This window comes from Phalacrocorax carbo, chromosome 5 (genome assembly GCF_963921805.1).
Source record: "Phalacrocorax carbo chromosome 5, bPhaCar2.1, whole genome shotgun sequence".
In the NCBI taxonomy this organism is placed as follows: Eukaryota; Metazoa; Chordata; class Aves; order Suliformes; family Phalacrocoracidae; genus Phalacrocorax; species Phalacrocorax carbo.
The window spans coordinates 12,646,932-12,671,468 of NC_087517.1; the positions used below are offsets into that span (position 1 = coordinate 12,646,932).

General features: G+C 39.8%; 1 protein-coding gene across 1 annotated transcript; it reads left to right on the forward strand.

Annotated features, from left to right (window-relative positions):
* Positions 1–402: 402 nt before the first annotated feature.
* Positions 403–24,476, forward strand: HACD2 (3-hydroxyacyl-CoA dehydratase 2). The gene is made up of 7 exons (XM_064451214.1): positions 403–650; positions 6,702–6,819; positions 7,175–7,193; positions 11,451–11,539; positions 17,467–17,588; positions 18,269–18,447; positions 20,743–24,476. The coding sequence occupies exons 1-7, from the start codon at positions 430–432 to the stop codon at positions 20,823–20,825; spliced, it is 831 nt and encodes a 276-aa protein (XP_064307284.1). The 5' UTR covers positions 403–429; the 3' UTR covers positions 20,826–24,476.
* The last annotated feature ends 61 nt before the right edge of the window (positions 24,477–24,537 follow it).

The following is a 24,537-nucleotide window of genomic DNA, read 5'->3' on the forward strand; positions in this document are numbered from 1 at the left end:
CCCGCAGCTTCTTACACTAGAAAAGTGATGAAAACCTAATAATATTCCTAAAATAACCTCAACTTGGAAGGTAACGCTATTAATTTCTCTAGAACGACAGACCTATTTCCTCCTGCAGAAGCGAGGCCGCAGAGGGGCACTTTTAACCTGCTTTAAAGCGTGATGGAGAAGGCGGTTTGTCACCGGGCTGCTCCCCGCCGGGGCAGCGCGACGCCCTGAAAGGGGGGAGGGGACTCCCCAGGGACCCGCCGCCGCTCCGGGCTCCCGCCTGCCCTCTGCGGGCGCCTGAAGCTCTGGCTGCGGCCCGGGGCTCCCCGGGGGTCGGCACCGACCGGCCGGGTCAGCAGGCTCGCCCCCGCTCCCGCGGCGGGCAGGGGCGGCGAGGCGGGCGTGACGGCGGCTGCGCACAGCGCCCTGCCCGCCTCCGAGATGGCGGCGGCGGAGCCGCCGGGGCTGGGGAGAGGCCCCGCCCCGCCGTACGCTGAGAGCGGGCGGAGGCCGCGGGACCGCCGCAAGATGGCGGCGCCTGGCAGTGGCGGCGGCAGCCGGGCGGATAACGGCTACAGCAGCCAGCAACCGCGGCGGAGGAAGGGCCCGGGCGCCCTGGCCACGGCCTACCTTGTTATCTACAACGTGGTGATGACGGCGGGGTAAGGAGGGCGTTCGGGCCTCTGGCGGCCCCTCTGCCTGCGGCACTTCGGGCACCCCCGGCGCCACCGGGCTCGGTAGAGCCCGTCCCGTCGGAGGCGGCGGGCCCCGCTCGGGCGGGCTGCAGCCCTCTAACCGTACCTGTCCCGGCGGGCGGAGCGGGACCGGGGCCGGGCGGAGAGTTGGACCGACCGAGCTCAGGAGGTGGCCCCTGCCGCCCCCACCCGCCCCTCCGGCACTTGCAGCTTGAGCCGCGCCTGCCCGGCAGCCGGGTGGTGACGCGCCGCCGCTCCCGCTGCCCCTCGTGCTGCCGGTGGTCGCGCCTCACGCCTCCGATAACGCTAAAATAACCATAGCCAAGCCCCTCTCTTGCAGCTGCTCACGCTGAAGAGGGGCTCCGCTCGCGGGCTCGGCTGCCTCCACCGTACGTTGCGAGGATAAGCCGGTGCCGGCACAGGTCCGGTGCCGGGGTGTCCCCGGAGCGTGTCCCTGCGGGGCGCCACCCCGCTCGGCACCCGCCGAGCCCCTCTGCGGCGCGGCCTCTTCCGCGGGCCCCTTCCGAAGCGAAGTCCGTGGAACAGCACAAGCACCTGTTCTCTGGGAGCTGCTCTGTTTATAACTGACTCCTTAATTTGCTCTGCCACTGTTTTTCTCACCCAGGTGATGGTGTTGGTCACTGTTCTCACCTCACCGCGCCTGTGGTGCGGACTCCAGCGCTTTTCAGTGGAGGGAATTTCTCCATAGTGGTAGCTCAGAAGGCAAAGCTGTTACCCTTTAGAGCCCTGTGAGCCTTCCTCAAAAGCCCTTCAGCTGGCCCATGCTTTGGGGGAAGTCGAAAGCTGCTGCTTGCAGTGTGTGAGCTCCTGGGCCCGCTTGACGCTCTGCTCTTGCCCTGTGTAGCAGAATGAGATTTGGGCCGGTTGGTGTGTGCTCGGGTGTGTTCTTAGGCGCAAAAATAAAAATAGCAACAACTGGGGACTCTCAAATTCATGTATAGGAGACTTTCTTTTTTATTTTCAAGAGGCTGTAGAGTCTTATAGGACCACAGATAAAAATAAAATAATCTTTTGAAAGACTGAGGATATTTGGGTGGGAGGAGAAAAAATTCTCTAAAATGGATCTGAAATGAGCCTGTTTTCCCCTAGATAAAGTCAGGCAAACAGGCTAGTCTCAGTATTTTGGGGGAAGATTAGTACAGAATTAATATAGGTACAATGTATTTCAATAAGGCAATTGGACATGATGATTCTTGTCTGCCAGTGACAGCTGGTGCTATTTCAGCTTATCTGATAGTCACGCTTATGAGGAACCAAGGTAGCTGAGAGGAGAGAGCTCAGTTCTTGTAAGACCTCTACACCCGTTGCCCAATAGGCATGTTACTGTGAAGTGGAACTGCTGAGCAGATTTGTGGCTCCATGTGATATTTGCAGGGTGTTCCACTCAAAGGGGAATGATAATCACCCACCAGTTTGATAAACATGAATCTCTTGTTTCAGAAATGCTTAATTACATGAGTGATACAACACAGTATAGGCAGGCAGGAGGTCTCTCTGCTTTTGTTGTGATGTCCCTGCACAACGTTAAGAAGTTAACCTGAGCTCTTCTAGGAGTAAAAATGTTTGCCTACTTATTGAGCTGCAAATACTTAATTCACTTACATTTATAAAAGGTCTCAAAAACTTGAGAGAAATTGCAGTATAAATGGAAAATTTCTTTAAATGTCCTGAACTTTTTGTCATGGAGGGCAAGTTCCTGAGCATGTGAAATTTCCTCAGGAAAAAAAAATTAAATCCAAATGTTAGAAATAAATAGCATAAATCTGTATTTAGCTTCCTGTTGCTGTGTAAATCTTGATCCTGATGTTACCCGTTTTCCTGATTTATACCAAACCTCCTAGAAAATTCCAGTCTTGGGTGAGATGTGGCTTGTGGTGCTTTAGCATGAGCTGCTTTTTTCTGGATGTGTTTGCGATTAGATGATTTTTGCGATTTGGGGAGCTACCGTAGGAGTCCTGTGATCAGGGTTCGTATCTCTGCGTTGTCACTCACCGCTGTTCTTTTGGGGTAGGTTATGGATGGCTCTGACGGATAATTTGTCTTGAAATGGATGAGGATTTTGCGCTTCCTCTGGACACTGCTGAAATGTTGAGCTTAGGAAAAAACCCTCAGTTATTTTCTTCTTTTTAAAAGACTTCATAATAAGGTAGCTTTTCAGGAGTTGGTTGGCAGAAGCGCAGTTGTTTATATGAAATGATTCATACGCAGCTGGTGGAGGTAATTTGTTACTGTCCCCATGTCAGTCAGAGTGCTCAGACTTAGTTTCTCAGACAGCACTGCCTTGGAAAGAGAACTGTGAAAGAGACCACCAACAATTTGAAGGTGCCTAGTTTATGAAGTGATGCTGTAAAAGCACATGGAATCTTTAAAAATTTTAAGTGGGTTTTTGGTTTTGTTTTACAAAAGGTGGCTTTTAAACTGAAGCACACAAGAGCTTTGTTGTGCAATAAACAGTAAAGTAAATGTTTTAAAATCAGAGTTGCCCCAGCTATTAGCTTTATATAAAATGGATCAAGTAACTATTGAAAAATCTTGGCATAATTATTGCATTTGCATTTATCTTGACTTAGCTAAAGAAAACATTGATTCTAAAAATAAAAGATCTTATTTCTAATTCTGTACTCTAGTGCACGTAGTATATGGATTCCTGGTAATACAATGGCTTTTGCAAGAGCAAAATGGTAGAAAAAGTATATATACCCGTGGATCCCCAAATGAAGCTGTGTACGCTTACCGTTTGGTTCACATCTTTGTGTGTTATCTTTCAGAAAAGGGACAAACATGGCCCAGCAGAGAATAACCAGTCCTGCAGTTGGTTCTCACCTGTACTTGCTCTGTTTTTTTTACTATTGTTCAAAGTGTTAAGATGTAGAAAGCATTGCATCTTTCTTCTCTTGCATTCAGTCAAACTGTTATTTTCCCATCACAGCATGAAGTCACGTAGCCATACCTGACCTGGCATTGAGAGCTCATTCTGGAGGCATCGATGCACCGCAGAAATTATGTCCTAAAAAACATGGTTGAAATCAGTGAATAATGGGGGGTGGGGAGGGAGGTCATGCTGTTAGAGTTGAGTGTAAATGTTTGATAAGCTGCTTTAATATGTGAGTAAATTTCTTATTTTTAGTCAAGTGCTGTAACTTGCTAGTACTTCTGGGTACTGAAGTAGCTGAGGGTGGTATAAACAATGAACAAGACAGATCTTAATGTAATAGCTTTTGAATTCACAAAGGTTTGTGCTACCAGTGGTCTGCAAACGTTCAGCAAAGAGCGTTCTGGGTTTTGCTGGCTCATTGTCCACATCTTCAGTGTCTGGTTGTTGAGAGTCAAAGTACACTTCTCCCTTTTCAGGTTCATTCGCTGCATAACTTTGCTGTATTCTGTTGCATAACTGTTGGGGAACCTCAGTAAACTTTGCATAAGAAAACACCTTTTTATAATTTGTAATAGAATTATGGGGAATTGAACTGAGGGTCTGAGCACGAAGCTTGCTTATCAAGTCTGAGCAACTGAAAAAGTAAAATAATTAAATTGTGTGTATGCAGTATTTATTTTCCTTAGCTTGGATTAATCCAGGAGTGTAAGTGTCTAGCTTAAAGTTTACATGTGTGGCAGTAGTAATTCAATGAAGTGTAACTCCAGCTGGTATAGTGGGGAGACTTCAGGTCAGAGAAAGCTGGAAAAACTTGTGGCTTGGCATCCATGTGACAGTGGTGCCTTTTGCTGCCCTTTTAAACTTCTCACCAAGTTTCTTTTTCAGTTGATTTTCCTCACTTTCACCTACTCCTGTTCCGTTTTCTCTAGTCACAGAGGGTGAAGAACTAGTTAAGAATCAGAGAAGCAGGACAGAGGTAGTAAAGGCTTTGACACAAAGTATGCACAGCTTTTAATTTTGTGCAGATTAATACTCTGGTCTCTATTAAATGCCTTTGAAGGACAGTAATTTTATTATTATTAAAAGAGAGATGTGGTCTTTGGTGATGGAAAGTGCAGTCTTTGTGGAGTCAGTGATCTGGCAGGGAGGGTGGGGATGAGCAAGGGGCTGGAGCTCCTCTGGGAGCTGTGTACTTTACCAGTCTCTCAGTTAAGGTGAGAACAGTCTGCAGGTGGGAACAGTTTGCAGGCACAACCAAGAACTGGTGTCTTGTGCAACCTGAGAAATTGCTCAATTTAGTGAAGTTTCTCAACAAACACGGAAGATTAGGAAAAATAGAGAAACTTGACAGATACGAACAGGACAGTGTCAGCCTGCTCTGATTTACTGTTCTACAAGAGAAGCAGTCAGTGTTGCAAGGGAAAGACATTAATATTACAGCGCTTACTGGTTTATTCTACACTGATGTCCAAATACCAAATTAATCTGATTCATTCTTTGTAAACAGCAATTACCTGTCAAATGTTTGTATTTTGGTTTCACAAGGCAGCTTTAACTGAAATAATTTGTCACTACTGAAAAAAGCGAGGGCTTGTTTCTCATTCCCTGTTTCTCTTCCCCATTCCTACTGCTTTTCTTTGGTACTAGTCTTCTGAGAAGTCCAGACAGAAATAGCTTTTTTTTTCAGTTGTACTAACAAATGTTTTTAAGGATACAAACTTGGATGCCAGAATTACTTATTATTGAAAAATCTGGACTTTACAGTGTATTTCAAACAGCTGTTACATTTGGGACAGTATTTGTGTATATTTAATAGTACCTAAGCTAATGTGGTACTTGTAAGTATCTAATATGCTGTAAATTAAGGGAATTTCTTAATCTTCCCTATTACAAAACCACAGCTGCAGATTTTTTTTCTGAACGGTAAAATCCTATTGCATCATTAGGGGACTTTCTACACCCCTACACACGCTTCCACTGAGGTGCACGGTTGTTAGCAGACGTGCTTGGTGACTTTTAGCACAAGCTTTGTAACAGCACTTCTGGGTTTGGAAGGAGATGGAGGTACAGTACGGTGGCATTAACAGTAACTGAGGGAGAGACAGCCAGGATGGTCCTGTCAGTGAAAAGTCTGGGAGCTGCTGGTAAGGATTCCCACTTCTCATTGACCAACCCCTTCTCCCATGTTTGCCACAAGCAATTGGAAAGTAAAGTTAACTATAGATGCTAATTTAAAATGAGAAAGTGTTTTACCATGGTATACCCACCTCAGTTTTGTGGCTTGTTCTAGACTTCACTGAAGAATTTCAGAGGTTGTGGGCAAGCACCGACTCTGGACAGCTATGGCAGTGAAAGATGTTACTGCATCGGCCAGGACTGGAGGAAGAATTTTTAGGGTTGCTTCCTAAATTACCTCAGGGGAAGATCAGCCAGGTTAACAGGTCACATTGTTGATAGTATAGTTGCAGTTATACAGACACTACTTATATAGGCCTAGATACATTTTTTGCTTAAAAGGAAAGCTGGGACAGGAACGGTCATTGCTGCCTTCAAGGCTTTAGCAGGCTCAGTTTTTGTGCAGTTACTTATTGGTAACTGTTTCTCATAAAATATATGTTAGCAATTAAGCTGGGTGGTCTGTCATAAAGTCTCAGGATGTACTTTGAACTGAAACATTAAAATGAATGCTTTCTGAGTCTTCATTGTTTGTCATACTTGTTTAAGTTATGGTATGTATGGTAAGAGATCTTTGACTAGCAGTAAATGGTTTTCTGCTTCAGCTGAAAAAAATGTGATGCCAATCTTCTTTAAAATGTCATTAATACCTTCCATAACTAAATTAAATACAGTTCACCGAAAAATAAATTTAGACACTAAAGGTGCTGGTATAATGTTGGTGCTGAAAGATGTTTAAAAAAATGTATTGTCTAAGTTTGATAAATTTGCAGAAAATCCAAGTATTTAATGTTTTCAGTGTTGCAGAGGGTACGCAAAAACTTCCTGTCTTTCAGGACAGTTATATGCCTGTTGCTTTCTCAGATACCAAAAGAGGGATTAAGGATTTCTTTGTACTTGCACTCTGCTTAACGTCTCCTTATTTTTGACTTTTTTCTCTCTTTCAGGTGGCTTGTTATCGCAGTTGGTCTGGTGCGAGCCTACCTGGCTAAAGGCAGCTACCATAGCCTTTACTATTCAATAGAAAAGCCCCTGAAATTCTTCCAAACTGGAGCTTTGCTTGAGGTAGGTGTAGTTGTCTTCCCTAGAGTTACTAATGTTTGCATGACTGTTTTCTTCAGGAGAAATAAGGCAGCCTTTGAACAGTGCTGTCTAGGTACCTGTTTTTTTCATTAGTATTTATAGAGTGATTTGAAGGTAAACATAAGAAAAATGCCTCGCACAAGTGCTGAACCTTTCCTTTTAGCAAGCGGTGAGGGGGCTTACTGCCTGGGGAGTAAGCTTGGGGAGCAGAGCTAAATACTATGCTTAATCTTTGAAATACAAATATTGAATCTTAAGCTCTTGTGATAGAAGTAAATGTATTTCTGAATTGCTTCATTTGAAATGTTAGTGATTTGAATTTTTCTTTTTGTTCTAGATTCTGCACTGTGCATTTGGTAAGTTTGCAAATTTTCAGTTTTATTATTTTTATAGAAGGCTGCAGTTTTAGCAGTATATTAGCATTAGAAATGTTATAATCTATGAATTGCCAGATTTAATTCTTGCCTAACTCACTGATTTTTGCTTGAAGTACATTCCAGTATTTTTACTATATAATTTGACAAGTTAAATCACAAAAATGAAAATAGTGCAACAGTTATTTGCCATTTTATTTTTATCTCGATCCTTCCAATGCTAAAAATCTTAGAGCAGTTCATAGATGTTTTATAGATCTTAACTCTCCAATCTCTACATCCTGTAACCTTCTGTACCAAGCTTTTTGCAAAAAAAAAAAAGTTCCAGCTGAAAGTAATTTAAATTCCAATAAAAATAACATTTCAAGCACTAGAACTTAGCCCACATCCATAGAGCATAGATACATGTTGTAAAATTAGGAAGGGGTAACTACTCCTTACACCAGGTTCGGCTGTGCTTTAACGGGACTGTTTGGGAGAGTAAGAACTGCTTAAGATTTGGCAATTCTTGTTAGCCTGTACTGTGCGGCTTGTTCGGTAGCTTGGTAGCAGGAACACAGTTGTGTATGTACGGCCTGGGGTCAGTAGCTGTGTCATGGTTCAGTCAACCTGAAGAGCCTCATGCCTGAGTGACAGGATTGCATCTTGTCTGGTTTGTTAGTTGTCACTGTAGTGAACAGTGTGGCCTCGGCACCTGGAAGCTTTGTTCATAGAACAGATGATCTGTCACAATCTCTGCAAGATCAAAGCCAGCGTGCTATCAAAGGAAGCAGCGCCTGCCTGCATACTTTTGCTTAACTCCGATTTTTCTAAACAATCTAGTCTTCACAAAGAGACAGTCTTATGCTCAGGCAGTTGGTCTTGTGATTTTAACTGTAAGTGTTTGAGCTCCTGCCTGAAAGTTTGCTAGCTACTCTTTAAAGAGTAAGATGGCATTAAGGTTCCTAAAGCTGCAGCTACACACCTGCTATTTTCATGTATCTTACAAACAGTCTACCTGCTGGAGGGTGTATTGCTGTGGTACAAGTAGGTTCCTATTGAATTCTTGCACAAAATATTTTTTTTCTTAATAACCAAATGTGATAGATGGGGAACTTAAAATCATATACATAAATTGGTCAGCAGAGGGCAGTCTAATTCTGTATTTAATAAAGTAGTCTTGACCTTCCTAAATAATTCAGTTACTCTGAAAATGTTATCTTATAAAGGGGAGTTTGTAGACTGTGCACAATCATCCCAAGAAATGAATGATCATATACTCCTCAAGTTAATATAGGCTTCTCAGAATAAGCTATATGTATCATATAGTTGCCTGTGCTGCCAAGGCAGTCCTTCCAATAGTGTTTTGTTTTACTAGATCCCAATTACTGTTTTTTTTCCAAGATAAACTGTACTTACTTTTTAAAACTTTGTCAAAAATTAATAATAAACTGTGAAATTTTAAAAGTCTTGTTTAACAAGTTGCAAGAGCAAATTAAATCTCAGAACACCGGGCAAAAAAAACCTTGCAAATAAAATGCTGTTTTACCATCCTAAATCTATAATGCTCTACTGGTTTTTTAAGCTAAACTTGTGTGCAGACACCAATGTTTACTAGTACTGAATCTAAGAGTCTAAAAAAATTTAAATGGGTTATCTTTTCCTCATAATTTAGTGTGTATGCCCACAGAAATCAGCGAACAGCAGGAGAAAGTCCTGTGTTTCACCTTCTGGCTGGGGCAGAAGAGCAAACAAGATGACTGTACCAGCTTATCTGTGTGCAAAGCTAATAATCCTGACTCAGTTGATTTGAGGTGTGGATCCATTTAGCCCATGTTATCTTCAGCCACACACTTTAATATTGGTGAAGAGAGCCATTAGTAGAATCTTGTAACATTTTATATCATTACAACTCTATCTCTTTGCTTTCCCTAACAAAGTTTTTTTACAAAAACCCCACTTATTTTACAACTGCCCATGGGGTTCTTTTCTCTCTTAATGGAAGCATTTGTCAGCTAAATAAAATGAGGGGTTTTTGCACAGCTGGATACACTGCTGCTGTCTGCTGTAGTCCTACTGACTCTGGTAAAAGTTTCTATGCAAGGAGAAACAGGAAATTTGTAGATTGTTTTGCCCCTGCTAAACTAATTGCTATAACTAGAGCTGTAATTCTGTGTCAGTAGAGGAGCTTATCAGTGACAGATGGCTGTGTGTATCAGCATAACTTTTCTCTCCATATCTTCTCAGTAGAATCTGAAACGTTAGCATCTGTGAGGCAAGTTCTTCAAAATACGAAGATTGATAGGGGAATGTCTCTTTCAAGCATGCTTGAGAACAGAACTTTGGCATGTGATAGAGATTTAAAAAATGGAGGAGAGCTCTACATGAAGAGAGGAGGTAACATGTAGCCCAGAGACCAAGAGGAGAGACTGAAGGACAGGCAAATGGAAGGTGAACATGCAGTTCCTTTACTTGTGTAGCAGACAGAATGCAAGTGTGAATGACAATAATGACATGGAAGAGCTTCTGCCTGGAGGAACTTACGGAAGGAGGGGATAGGAGCCACCAAAATGAAAAAGCAGTGGTGGTACAGGGAGCTTCTGGAGGGAATAGAGAAGAAAAGCAAGAAGGCTTTGGTGAATATAGGCCCAGCCTACAGAATCACTACAGTACCACCCTTCCTACCATAGGGATGCTTACCAGTAATCCTCTGGTAAGCTAAAGTCAGCACTGGTTGACTTTGCTTTAGCCTGCTCAGTTAGGAGAGATATGAGGGTGCCACCTGTAAGCTATGGATACAGCCTGTTCTCAGCCAGGAATTCCCTGAGAGAGAAGCACTTGTTGAGAGTTGGAGGATTTGCTGCTGGAGGTGGGAGGCTTAGTCCAGGATCTAGAAGAGGTCTGGCCATGGCTTATTTACTGCTTGGTTCTCGTCCTGAGCCCCCTGTCAAACACTACTCTAGCATGTGCAGTGTTGGATAAGTGGGGAGAGCTGTTCTTAAAAATACTAAATTTAAAATTTTCTGTCAGGTACCTTTTCAGTGTGATGAGGAAATAATTAGAGGCAAGTAAAGTTTACATAAACTGTAGCTGGTGAGTCGCTTATTTTGAACTCCAGTTTTTGGCATAGATTGGCATTGTCTTGGCTGTAATGAAAAACCTTTTTAGTCTTATTTGTGAGAAAATCTTGGATGGTTCCTGCAGTCTTTTTAGCTTATTTATAGATTCCTTTGCCAGAACATTAGTTTATCTTTCTTAGGAAGGGATGATCTAAATTGTTTAAAAGAAAAGATCTGTTGTATTGTAGGAGTGAGTCTTTAATGAGTACAGATTGTGGGATTTTATAGCACCCCCTTTTGTGTTGTCTGAGTAACAGAAACTCTGCCCTGAGGTTTTACAATTTTCCGATTTGGTCTTTACGTCTTCTGAGGCTGTTGTGTTGCTTGCTGTGATTTGCATTAGTTTTAGAAGCGCTTTTTACTGTGTATTAAGAGCTGCAACTGCTCTTGCATTTGTCTTTATCATGTTATTGGAAGAAAATAACTGCTGCAAAGTTTAGAAATTTTGTGTAATCCTGCAGTCTAAAACTATTCCTGCTGTATCAGACCTGGGTGTGTAGGATCCTTTTAGTGGCAGTTTAATCAGCCCATCAGAACTTGCTTAGAAGAACCAGTGAAATCTGCTTCCTTGAGAAAACCTTAATTGTTTCTCTACCTACCAGTGCATCAGCTATTCTTTGGGTTTTATTGTTTTCTACAGTTTATAATTCCTTCATGGGAATGTAACTTGTATTTATCAGAATATGGGCTAGATCTGTGTTTTTTCAAAGTAGCTATACTTTTGCTTGCTGTTTTTTGGGGTATACTGTGTAAAACATACTGATTTAATGTTTAAGTCACAGTAATGAAGAGTATCTTGCATATTTTAATCAAACAGGTTTATTTGAAAGACTGTATCCCAAAAGCTGTTCAGTTGAAGTTATCTTATTTAGTTGTTCTGTGTATTAAGGAATGTGCTATGATTGCAACAAGACTGATTACTTTTATATGTATTTTGATGCACAAATTATTGTCAGGGGATTGCATTGCATTAGGCTGTATAAACACACCACAGGACAGACTTCATACTCTTAAATTAAAAAAATTAAATGTCTTCCTTCCAAAAATTTCAAATAACTGGACTTTGGCTTAGCTGTGTTTTATTTCTCCACCTCCCACCCCAATAGTCAGGAATATTTACTAATTGCAAAATATCTTCCAGGCATTGTTCCCTCTTCTGTCGTTCTGACTGCTTTCCAAGTGATGTCAAGGGTTTTCCTGACGTGGGCAGTAACACATAGTGTAAAAGAGGTAAGTTAAGCTACAAAATAGGTAGAAAAATTAACCCACGGTGAAAAGCAAGTGTTGATGGATGTCTTATTTTCCTTAAAATGACTTCTGTTTGTATCCCAATGTGAAATTGTTTATGTGGATTTCTGTGGATCAAAAGAAATAAAAATAAATCTGATGTCATCTTTTCTTGACAGTCAAATAGGCTGAGGTTTGATTCTCTCACTGTAAGACGTCTAGCTCCCGAATAGATTTTGCAGTCCTTATTGAAAGTTAAGAGGTTCCAGTGCGTAATATGGAACCCAGGATTTGGGACAGCATTCTAGAATTGATCTCAGTAGTGCCGTAACGGCAAAATCTCCTCACTGCCCCCTCTTTCACACACAGTTTGCTTTCTTTACTATGGTATTTGGAAGCTCCCCCTCAACTATTTGTGCACGGCAGTGCCTGGATGTTCTCTATTGTCACCTTCCAGGATCATCCTCCCTCTGTCCTTCATTCATTTTTCTTACATTCAAGCGTAGGTGGGTTTTGGTGCCTGTGTGTGTTTTCTCATTGCTTACCACACCAAGTATTGCTGTGCTTTATACAAATCCCTGCAGAATCTTTTGGAAGCAATCTTATTTGAAAATTATTCCTGACAGTTATTGTAAAATCTAAAGGTGCTTTAACTGATACAAACCATGCTGTCATTCTTTCATATCATCTGAATACCTTGTAGTAGCCCAGATATGCTGCATCTGTGCTGTTACTTTAGCCAACCAATCTTACTGGTTTTCTTCTCATTAAAGAAGGAAATTAGTCTTGATGCCAGTGTCAGCATGGCTGCCTGAAATAAGTGATGGTCACCTAGTGTCATTATATGCATAAGATCTTTCGTGGCTTGACATGGAGAACGTCTTAAGGAGCTTGTCTCATTACCAAGTCCTCAGGGGAGCTGCTACCTCTTCCTTACTCCAAACCTGTTATCAGAGTGGTCATCCACATGCATAAGTCACTGTAGTTCATAATAAATAACACCCCTTTCTGATATTATGATGCTTGTTCATGTGGAGTGCTAGTTTCATGCAATTTAAAGTGGAGGAATGTTATTTTTCTTGGTAAACTCAAAATCTTGTAAATACTTATCTTCTGTATGGATTTCACTTCTGGTGCAAATGAATAAACTCCAGTCTATGTTAATTCACTGGAAATAAATACTAGATTTTGAATCCTAAAACAGTTGCTTTTAAGTATGCATGTAAAATATTTTTAAAGAAATATGCCTGTAGTTTTGCTTGTTACCTGTATAATGTTGGGGTACCTGGTGCTTCCTAAAGGACAGTGATAATCTGGTTTTATGAGTTGTCTTCTGGTGTTGAAGTAACCCAAATATTAAAAGGTTGGTTGCATGGATTAGAATTATTCCATGTGTTGTCTGTTGGACATCAAAGGGAAGTCTGTAGAATGATTGTGGGTTAGGTTTTTTGAAACTTATGCCCACATTCTCACTGGAGAAAACCAGGAAAACAGAAGAAAATGTGAGCAACAAGTTCAGCCTAACATTAAATTTTTAACATGGATTTTTTTACAAGGATTCTTTCAACAATATTATTGTTTTTTCCTCACATTTGTGTGGTCTTTTGGTTGAAGTCTTGTCAGAGACTGTATTATGTGTTACTTTTTTTTTAATGTCTTAGAAAGTGGGCATAAGAATGGTGAGGATGAGGACCCCTGTGATGAGTTTTTCACCTGTGACTTAGTAAATAAATCAGATGAAGAGGCTGTATTCTGATCCCTCCCCTTCCCCCAACCAGAGAGCATGCAGTCTCACCTGGGGAGATGTACTGAAAGTGTCACGAGTGTTCTACTTTTTCTAAAGGCTGTCTGCACAAGTGAGCTCCATGGTGAAGTCCAGGATTAAATTCTCACACAGCTTTATGGAACTTGTAAGCTATGCAGTTGCATGATGAGGTTCTTGTAAAATAAAATACAGTTTTCCTCTTTAACTCTTTGAGTGAGACTTGTTCAGTATCTTGCTTTTCCAGACTGTTTTCATATATGATATAGCTAAAAGAAGAAGCATCTGTATTGCATCCCTCCTTTCTGTCAGAATACACTTCTAGATATGTGATGTGATTTGAAGCATGCTTCTTGCCACTAACATGTTTGTGCTTTTTGTTGAATTTAGTGCTAATGTGTTGTTAAATTCAATCTGAAAGTATTTATAATAAATGTTAAAGCATGGCAAATGTTAAAGCACTGCACACTTTGTGTAGCACTGAGATTTCCCCTTACCTCCACCATATGAGCAGCTGTTAGCATAGTGGAGGAAGGCCTGGCATGTAATATAGTACTTGCAATCGTTTTGTCATTACATCAGAAAGGATTTGGTTTGACTTTTACTGTTTCCCCTCCAAAGGAGGGAAGAGAATGAGCAGACTGGCATGAAGGGCTAGAAGAAAGTAGATGTAGGAGAGCAGGAGGTGCCCTTCAGCTCAAAGTTGTCTTTTTGAATTGGTGTGAAGAATGATATCACCTGGTGACATCATGGCAGCCCTTCCTACAGTGCTGTTCTGATAGATTATTCTGCACCCAGTTCTGATGGGTAATTAAAAATGGTGTCAGCAGTGATTTAATGCTTATCCAACTTGGTGCAGTTGCAGAGAAGTATAGCATATATGTAGAGGAATCTTTCTGGAACAGACCGTGGTGGTGTGAAGACTACATGTACAGCATATTGAGCTGACTCCAGTATCTGTAGTTGTGAATTAACATCTTCAGTCAGTAGTAAAGCATACTTATGGAGGGCAGAGCATCTTAATTTATGATATTTAAGACTAAGTTGTAGTAAAAGTCATCCATGCTGGAAAGTTCAGAGCTCTAAATGGGTGAGTGCAGTTAGAAAGCCTGATCCATCACTGCTTGACATCTATGTAACATCTGAGTAATGCTTTATAACACAAGTGTCTGTTGGGCCCTTTGTGCCTACTGTGAAGCTTCCTTTTTTTTTTTTTTAAATTGATGTACCAGAGAACCAGCGCTCTGGAGGGAGACGTGCAGTTTCATCATTACAGTTGCATAGTGCTGCTGGTTTTACTCTTCTGCACTGAATTGCTTAATTATGTGTTTAGCTGAAATTTTCTACAAATAATTTGTCAAACTGTTACTCTTAATGTGGAGAAATCTATAGACTTTCCCTTCTCATGCACAAGCAGAATAGTAAAAACGTCTCAGGCTTTATTTTGTCAATTCCCATTTTTGCATCTTAAAAGACTATGGATTCTGTTATATTTTAACAAACATTGGCTGCTATTCATAGTATTGAAGATAAGCTAAAATATATTCTGGACCCTCCTTGATGATAAATTGGTTTGAAATGCATGCAAAAAAATTGTGCCCGTGATATGATTGACCCTTATTAAGGCAGTTGGACAAATAAGTTGTAAATAAAGTGTAAAGTGTGCTTTGACTTTGTCTAACACCTCCTTCAAAGACTGGCATGAAAAAGCAGAGGAAGAGAAATTAAGTTCTGAGGGCAGCATTGGGCTTAGTGGTTTATTAAGGGTCTACTGTTTATTGGCTGTGCTATCCCCTTTATCCTCAACTTGGAAGAGGAGTGATGCAAATGCAGCATTAGCAGTGCCTAAACGAATAAGACTCGAGAGACTGTTTTGTAAATCAGTTCCCAGGGGGTGGATAATGTGCATCTCGGACATCTTTATTTGAAGCACTGAAAAATTGTCAGTCCTCAAAGAGATGTTCTAATAGTGACAGACTTCTGACAGACCTGTTAGTGTGTAAGAAAGATCCTTTTTAATGATGAGCTGTAGTTAAAATATAGTTTTCTGTTCCTTACTGCACAGAATGGAACTACTTGAAAACTGTATCAGTCACTCATAGGAAAACTACCACCAATTTCCAGATTTTTTTTTTTTCCTTAGATGGGGACACAAGCTAAAAAGGCAGAGTCAGTGATTCTGTGTTAAGTGACCTTAACAAGTTGTGTGTGTGTTTTATAATGGTGTGAACTGTTTTAATAACTTCTAAACACAGTTCAAATATTAAAGTAGATGGGGAAGACTAGACCCGAGACAGCAGCGTTACAGAAGTCCTGTGATATAACTGGATTGTAACTGGCAGATTTTCTACTCCTACCTGTATCATTCACTGTTAGCTTCACAGTTTCTTGTCCTTACTCGTGTCCTTGGGTGCTACTTCAGTAAAACCAACAATCAAAAATTTGTAGCTTGATTTCAATACTTAGGGAAAGAAGTGGGGTTTCAAAGTACAGGTTGAAGTCTGTGATGCATAGGTTTAGATGAACTCACTAAGCTGCTACTCTTGCTTTGACCAGAAGATGCAGCTCTGGAGTGCTTGTGAAGCACATCGCTCCTTGCATCGTCTGTGAAGTGCTGTTCACTTTTCCAGGTTGAGAACTAAGTCTTGATAATAAAGCAGACCACAAACAAGATTAGGATCCTGTAGCAATGTAAAAACAGATTTGGTCTCTTCTCTGAAAATATTCAAAAAAGTTTTTGATTTTGTTGTTTTATGATGATGTAAGGGAGATTAATATAGAAGCAAATTATCAGACTTTCATGAGGAAAAAGGACATGGTGCATTTGCTGCAAAATGCAGTGAAAGTGACTTGAAATGCTATATGCAGCAGAATATAGATTAGCAGCAGCTTAACGTTCCAGGATATTCCAAGATTTCTGTATAAATCTTTCTGGGTTCTGTAGTCTGTAACAGAAAACTTTTTATGGGCAATCCTCATGGGTGTTTTTACAGGCAAATATATGATCAGTCCCCTCCTATTAAAACGCTTCTAATTGCCCGTATATTTTCTTGCTCCTTTTTTTGTTTGTACATGTACTTTGCCTGAGATGAATAGTGTGCCATCCACACCTACTGACTTACTTTTCCCTTTTTACCAAGAGTTGGAGGAAAAAAGAAAATGCAGCCCCCTGTGGTTGAGCTTTTTGTTCCCACGGGCCACTGAATTTGGGTTCAAGGTACTCATACCGCTGAGAATTCTGCTGAAGGAGGGGGATGGCTGCATAAAAATCATGTTTGCTCTCTCAAGAGTTTGTAGGGTCGGTATCTGACCCAATATACTTCATCAGTGTTATTCTATCTGAAACTTAAACCTCATAATTATGCTCCCAAATCTAATAAATCTAATTCTTTATAATACATGCTTCTGAAGATTAACCTTCAAAATATGACGGGAGTAAAAGCTGGCTCAGCGACGTGTGTCTGAAATAAAAGCTCTGAGAGGTGTAAAGCAGTGAAACATAATAATGCTGTGAGTGTAACATTGGAGGAAGTGTGCTGGATACAATAAGCAGAAAAAGGAGCAAGGAACAGCGAAGCAGGTAGTCGTCAAGCTTACCTGAGGTGAGACAATATGAGCTTCTGTTTCTTCTCCTAGCGTGTGTCCTGGCGGTTGCTGTTTTGCTGCTGCTCAAAATTAGGACACAGTTTCTCTTCAGTAGTAAGAGGAAAACAGTGCTTCTATTCAGAAGTAGCATGGACTAGGGTCTGGTCTAAACCAGATATCAAATGTTAGACTAATGTGCTAGCATCCTTCCTGCTTGCTGCACTAGGAAGCAATCATAGGACTGAAATGGAAGCTGGTACTCTGTAGGAATGGAAGAGTTATGAGTTGTTCTCAGCATTTCAGGGATTTCTTGTACTAATCTACCTTGCATAGAACGGGGGATCTTAAGTCCTCTGATCACCAAGCAGACCTTTTCTTAAGCAACTAGAAAAATATGGAGCATGATAAGAAGGGTTTTTTACCGTTGTTACTAATGTTGCTTTTAAGCTCATTCTTGGAGTCTGTTCTCTAAAATGATGCAGTAAAGCAACCCGTGGGAATTGATTTCTTTGAGGTTTTCTTGAGTCTGATGAGTAATTAGTAATGCTTGAGTTCATATTGAGCATTTTTTTCTATCTTACAGGTACAAACTGAAGATAGTGTCCTGTTGTTTGTGGTGGCCTGGACAATCACTGAGATAATCCGTTATTCTTTTTATACGTTTAGCTTGTTAAACCATCTCCCTTATCTCATCAAGTGGGCCAGGTGGGTGGCATAATAGGAATCATAGCCTTAAAGCACTGATTTGACAGGGATATTTATCTTATAAAACAGCAGTAGTACAAAAATTTAGCTTCTATCTTGAGGTAATTGCCCTGTTTGTGAATGTGACCTCCTAGCTTCTTTCTGGGTTAAAAAAGTCTGTTACATTGTAAGCTGAAAGAGTAGTTTGTCAGAACTCAGTCCCATTTACAAAGTGATTGTGTTTATCAGAAACTGACATTTAACAGTAAGGGGTAACAGTAAGTAAACTGACATTTAACAGTAACCCTGAATCCAAAGGTTTTCATCCAATATACTTGAAACAGCCTGTAAGATCACTGATTAATATCAACTGTGTTTGACCTCCTTTTAAGTAATACAATGACGTCCACCAAAGAGTTCAGAAATCAAAGTAACAAAGTGGTGGTGGGGGTGGAAAATAGTTTGAAAGCTAGTTTTCAGATTCTCAAAAGGTAATCTTTAAACAATTCAAACTGATTGCTGATTTGAATACTTATCTTGCAATAATGTTGACACGTTGCCATGCTCTAACCAAGTAAGAGCTAAGGGAAATAAATACTGAGTTGAGAATTTAAAATTTTAATATCCATAATAGCATTTAATAAATACTTTGTCAGAGTTTGTAATAACTTTTAATCCTTTCTGTAAATGTTTTGTTCTAGGTATACTTTGTTTATAGTATTGTATCCAATGGGAGTCTCAGGCGAATTACTTACAATATATGCTGCGTTACCCTTCGTCAGGCAGTCTGGCTTGTATTCCATTAGTTTACCTAACAAGTACAATTTTTCTTTTGACTACTATACATTCCTGATCCTGGTTATGATCTCCTACATTCCAAGTAAGTATGAGTTTGTTGGTTTTTTAAATATTAAAAGCTGTAATAGGAAACACTAATAATTGTAGGATTAATCTATATATAACTAATTTTGCAAAAGTAATTTTGAAAATTATCTAAAGAAAAAAGTCAGAGTTAAAACTGCAGGGATTGCTTCCTACCAGCACCTGCAAAACAGTACTACATGCTTTTTCTCTTCCATGTGGAATATTAAATAACTGTGGTACTTCTTGGCAGACGTTGACATCTTCATATTTTTTCCCCTGCTTACAGACTTCTGGGAGAACAAAGTTCAAAACAGCTTCTAAAAATCAGTTCTTTATCAGGAATAAGAACATTGCTTTTGCATTTGTGGGTAGGGAACCATTTATGTTGAATTAACTTAAATTGACATAGTCTCTGGTTGATGTTTCTATAGATGGAATGGAGATTTGGCTTTGCTACTCTGAAATGAGGAACAGGAACGTGAAAGCTTTTAGCAAATTTAAATGTGCATATAAAGTCAAACATGCAGAATAATGTGATGATGTTGCTGGTGTTAGGTATCTCTGCAGCTGCCTTTATATGAACCTTCTTGTTTGTGCGGAGTGATAAACTGTATTCAGAGATTTAAATTTCAGTGTGGCTGTCTCTGTAACAAGCACTTACACTTTCAGTGAACCATCTCGTAATTCTTGCATCAAGGTTCGTAAGTTTTTCCAGCTGTTCTTAAAAAAAAAACCAACAAAACCACTTTTCATGCATTTGTTTCTCCCTGTCCCCTCTTCCAAAAATGGTGGCATTACTAACTCCAAGCAGCCAGAATAAGACCTTTTGTTTTAGACAAAGTAACTGTGAGTATTAATTCTTGTGCAGTAGCTAGATCACAGTTAACAGGCCATGTGGGAGAGAACCCATGTTGAACCCAGGTAACAACTTTAGCCTGCTTTCTCCATTAAAATTGCAGTCTCTTAAATGAGGTATTGTCTGTGATCCGTTATCATTTGCTGGATGTGTAACTTGGATGCAGTCTTTATTTTTTTTAATTATTATTGTGAATTGGTACATTAACTCTGAGAACCAACAGCTTGGACTCAAGCGGTCTTAGGTACCTTTTCACATGAAGGTATTCCTGAGATATAAGAAAAGCAACATTCATTGCAGTCATTGATTGCACCATAGTTGGATTTTCATTCACAAAAGCTACCCATGCAGGAGTTATGCCTTCTGAACCCACTGAAGATCTTGGAAATTTTGGAAATGTTACTATCACGAGGAAAGCAAGCTTTGCAAAGTGGTGTTAAAAATTGAGTTTTTAAGTTCCTGATAGTTGCATCTTACCATTTACCTCACTTTAAATCTCTAACTTAGTAATTGTCTGTCAAAATTGACATCTTTCCAGAAAAGATGTCATTAAATTCTTTGCATATAATGCATCCCCATTACTGAGACTTCTAATGGAGAAACCATGTGGCTCTGTATTCTGTTATGCCTCTGGACAGCTGTATTCGCTCCTTAACACAGGTGGAGTGAATCAGGATGGGGGTGGGGCCTGAAACAATCAGGAAATGAAATGCAGAGTTAGGTAAGCAAAAAAAAAAGTTGACATGAAAAAAAATGTAGTACACAAATTAAATAGACTTTGGCCTGTGTTTATGATGAACACTTTGCATGTGTCACTGATATAATTTAGGCTGATGCTGACCTTGTTTAATTTATATATAGTTCACAAAGGTTTAGTGTCTCATGGCAATTTCAGCTTTTGCTGCTTATGTATGTATGTGTTTCATCCCCTACTTTGTTGTTCTGCAAATATACTGTGTAGTGTAGTCTTAGAAGTAGGAGGAGAAAAAGCTTTGCATGGAGCATAAAGAGAGAAGAGATGAAAGAGGCACCAGTTTGTGTAGAGTTCCTTAGATCCTGAAAAAGAGACACTAGAATTATAAGAAATGAAATAAATCTGGAAACGTCATTCTTTGAAGGACTTTCTCCTCCCTGCAGTGTTTTTTCTTTCTGTTGTATGTGTGCAGTTCAGGAAACTTTTGTCACCCTGCTTGTACGTGCAGAGTTAAATAAGGCATTTTGCATTTAATTAAAAATGTGATTGCTCTAGCAAAAACTAAATACTACATGATGCCTAAGGACAATATCACATATTCTCTTTAAGAATAAAAGGCAATAGATGACTTGAGAGGGAAGCGAATAAGCGTGTGTTCTTTTAACAGAGAATTGGTGACCTTGAGCATGCGACTGTGCATCTTACATTGACATGTAAGCCTCACTTCACACTTCATTTACTTAAGTCTGTTTTCTTCTCAGTCTTTCCCCAGCTGTATTTTCACATGCTACATCAGAGGCGAAAGGTACTCTCCCACACTGAAGAACACAAGAAGTCCGAGTAATTCCAACTCTTTTTCAGAACTTTTCAAACATCAAAATGCTGCAGATTTTCAATACCCAGCACATTTATAAAGAATGTACCAGGATAAAATAAGTCAGAGGTAAAAGAACAATAATTTAGCAAGAATAACCAATAAAACTGATTTCACTGAAATTCCACAATATAAAACATTGACATAATTTTCAGCTTGCAGTGCTTCAGAAAACTTTTAAACTTTATATGGCGTGGCAGTTAGCCTTTTCCTTAAATGATGTGCTAAATGGTTTTCATTTATTACTAAATGCCTGAAGGTTGCAGTATAAGTGATGAAGTTGTACCCACTAAATGCTTGAATTGGGATTATATTACTGATACCTCTTTTTTTAAGTGCTTGACTGCATGCCAGAAACTGTATGTATTGCTGTGAAAGCAAACAATATGCTCTGGAATACTTTTAAGATTTTGTCAGAGACTCCAGTGGACAATGTAATTTGGGCAAAGTGTTTAAATTTAGAAAGGTAGGTTGTGTGTTTAAAAGGTGATGGGAACAAGAACAGGAAACCAGTTATGGGAAATGAGGGGAATGTGGTTCATTAGGAATTTAAACAGTAAGGTGTCTGACCAGTGTGTGTTCTCTGAAGATCTTGTTTAAGCTGATTACTCAAATGCTAATGTTAATTCAGAGGCTGTAATGCTTATCTGAAACATTAACACTCCTCTAAGTACTGCATCCCTGGGTACTTTTTAAAATACTGAAAAAAAACCCCTAATATTTCTAGTGATATAATTAATGAATCTAAACAATATAAGGAGGCAGGTCACCCCAAAACAGGTGCAAGTTTTTGTTGGGTTTTTTTTGTTTGTTTGTTTTTACTTTAAATTATCATCTCTAATCACTGTCCACTATCTTAGTGGTACTCACCTTTCAGGGCTGAGGACTATTTGCTCTACTGTGGAATCATGTGAGGGTCTTGTTCCTCAACCTAACTTTTCTCAAGTGACTAACACGTATCACTCTGGCAAGTCCCAGCAGGCAGCTCCAGGCACTCAGCTTCCGAAAATGTTGTGAAGTCGTAAGCTCCTTCTTTGAAAGCAGATTATCTCATGTGTTACATGCTGCTTTTGCGGATTGAACAAGCCTTCCCTCACCTGCTCTTTTGAAAGAGCAGAAGACCATAGAAAGTTAAATTTCCTAGGTGCTTTCTCGGGGTTCTCAGGCTAAGCCTTCCGTTTGGGAAGGCAAAACAGAAAATGAAAGAACTGAGAGAACCTTGCAGCAAGGCGGATTGCACTAATGCTGTGTGAGCAGTGCCCCAAGTTACGAACAAACTTGTTGATTGGGGGTGGGGAATGGAAGGGACAACGGCAGCAGGGAAATGAACAGATATCCAAGCAAAGGCAAAAGGAACTGTAGGTTATCGTCTTTGCTTTGGTCGGAATTCATAGTCAAATAGCCCTGTCTTCCCCCAGCTAGAGCTACTAGAAAACAACACAAGGGATTTTTTGGCTTCCCCCTTGTAACATGATTTAGCGCATAAATGAGGTGTGACCACTACCATGGTACCTGCAGGACTAGTCTCTTGCTGTGCCTGCCAGCACCTCCCCCTGCGTGTGGCCCATATCTGTATCCCAGTTACTTGGGCTTGACGCATTGCAGCTTTCCGTAAACATAGCCTGTAAGTACTAAGGGCACAGGCTCTCTGTTCTAGCACATGAGGAGAGCCGGATTTACAATTATTTTAGTTTCTGTTTGTAGAGCTATATTTAAAAAAAAACAAAGCAAAACAAAAAAAAACCCCGCATTCTTCAGTAATTTCATTTGGCTCCATCAAAAAGTCTGACTGAATTTTCCTAGTGCTCAGTAACATGTATAACACCTTTCCTGTTCAACATGAACAGGACTGTTGTAGGCAGGGAGAGGGTAGCAGACAATAATGATCTTTGCTTCTATTGTAAACCTTTTGGAGACAGCTATTGGCTGTAATCAAAACCACTATAGCCATATACAACCTCAAAGTGGTGTTTTGCATTCAAAGATGCAATAATTGCAATTCATTTCTCCATTAGGATATGTGGTGCTTTGTTATAGTGATCTGAGAAATGTTGCATTATGCTGATTCATTGTTCAAAAGTGTAAACTTCACCTCTGAACAAAACATCTCCTCTTGCTTATACTTGCTATCAAAGGAGGAGGTAGTGTCAGTATTTCTGAAGGATATAATCTAAAAGATCTCAATTCCTGATGTACTCAGGTTACTGGATATTGTTGATGCCTACCTCCTGAACTTTTCTTAATTTGATTTCTGTGCCCAAATAAAGGATTTGGTTCAAATTTGTTGGTCTAATTTGGAGGAAAAAAATGGCTGTGTAATATTCCTATATGAAACAAACTCATAGCTCAGTTGATGAGAAAGATGTAGTACAGATCTGTATTAGATAACATTGGTACTATGGAAAAGCAGGGAGAGCTGCCAGTAGTGAGAAGGCTTGAAAGACCGATGTCTTTACTGAATAAGCTTTATTATGGAATATTTACTTTAATTGAAAATACTAATTTACCACACAAATGCAAATACATTACAGCCTTTTAAAAGAAAACAGTTACTTTTCCTTTTAAAAGAAAAAGGAATTGCTTTGATAGTTAAGAAATCTTATCAACAAAGTGGACTTAAAAATTCTACTCTGAAGTGTGAACATGCAGTTAGTATGTACAAGAATCCTAGCACTTCAGCTTGCAGTGCTTTTTAAAGTTTAGCTTCCATGGAAATCACTGAAAAGTGATCTTGAGTAAGAATGGTAGTGTGATGCCCTAATACTGTTTGGGTTTTCCCCTAATACTGACTTTGGTCACATGTATGGGGTTTTTCCTCCTCATAAAATAAGAACAAATTTCCCCTTATCTGTCACTTAAAACGTAATGTGGTTTATATGAACTTTATAATAGAAGCTTTGATTAGTACTCTTTGTCACACATCTAGAGGGTTGGGTTTTTTCCTCCCACAGACTATTTACTTGGCTTGCATTTTTTCCATCAGCCTCTCCAAACTTCTGCAGCAGCCATGTTTTCTGTGTTGGAAGTCTTTGTGTTGTGTTCACTGGTTCAGTCAACAATACTTTATGTTCTACCATGCCGGCTTTGTCCGAGTTAGTCATAAGCCTCTAAAAGACCAAGGTTCTTACCAGTGTATAGTTTACAGCTGGAATTGTAGAAATGTTCATATTGTAAATTACAGTAAGATGCAGGTTACAGTGCAGGTAAATTGTAATTTTTCACAATGTGATGTTTCTATCAAAGTTGGGGTTTTTTATTTATTAGTAAAAAGGTTGGCATTTGTGTGGACCAATCTGCAGTGTCATCTTAAAACCTATCTTTCAGCTTAAAATTTTCATGAGTATACATCAAATCATACATTTTGATGTATATTTATGTCAGTGAAATTTGGGTGAAAGCTATATACAGTCATTTTTGTATTTTTTTCTATGTTGTAAAGAAAAAAATGTAATTTTATAAGTCTGATTCACTAAGATTATTATAAGTTAAATGTATTTTTTGTATATTTAGGAATCTGGTATTACCTGGAGCTCTGAAAGATTAAGCATAGACTTTTTATGCATGTTTGGAAGATATTTCTACTTGATAATGCAGTAAACTGGTTTGTATGCTAAAACACTAGTCTGTGTGTTGCCTTGTGAAATTGATTCTGTGCTCTCTGCCTGGATTTGGCCTACTGATC

Excerpts from the sequence above, each read along its gene's own strand:
- HACD2 (XM_064451214.1), top strand. The coding sequence starts at position 430 with ATGGCGGCGGCGGAGCCGCCGGGGCTGGGGAGAGGCCCCGCCCCGCCG. Across the intron at positions 651-6,701 it reads AACGTGGTGATGACGGCGGG|GTGGCTTGTTATCGCAGTTG; the intron begins GTAAGGAGGGCG and ends TCTCTCTTTCAG. Across the intron at positions 11,540-17,466 it reads TAACACATAGTGTAAAAGAG|GTACAAACTGAAGATAGTGT; the intron begins GTAAGTTAAGCT and ends TCTATCTTACAG.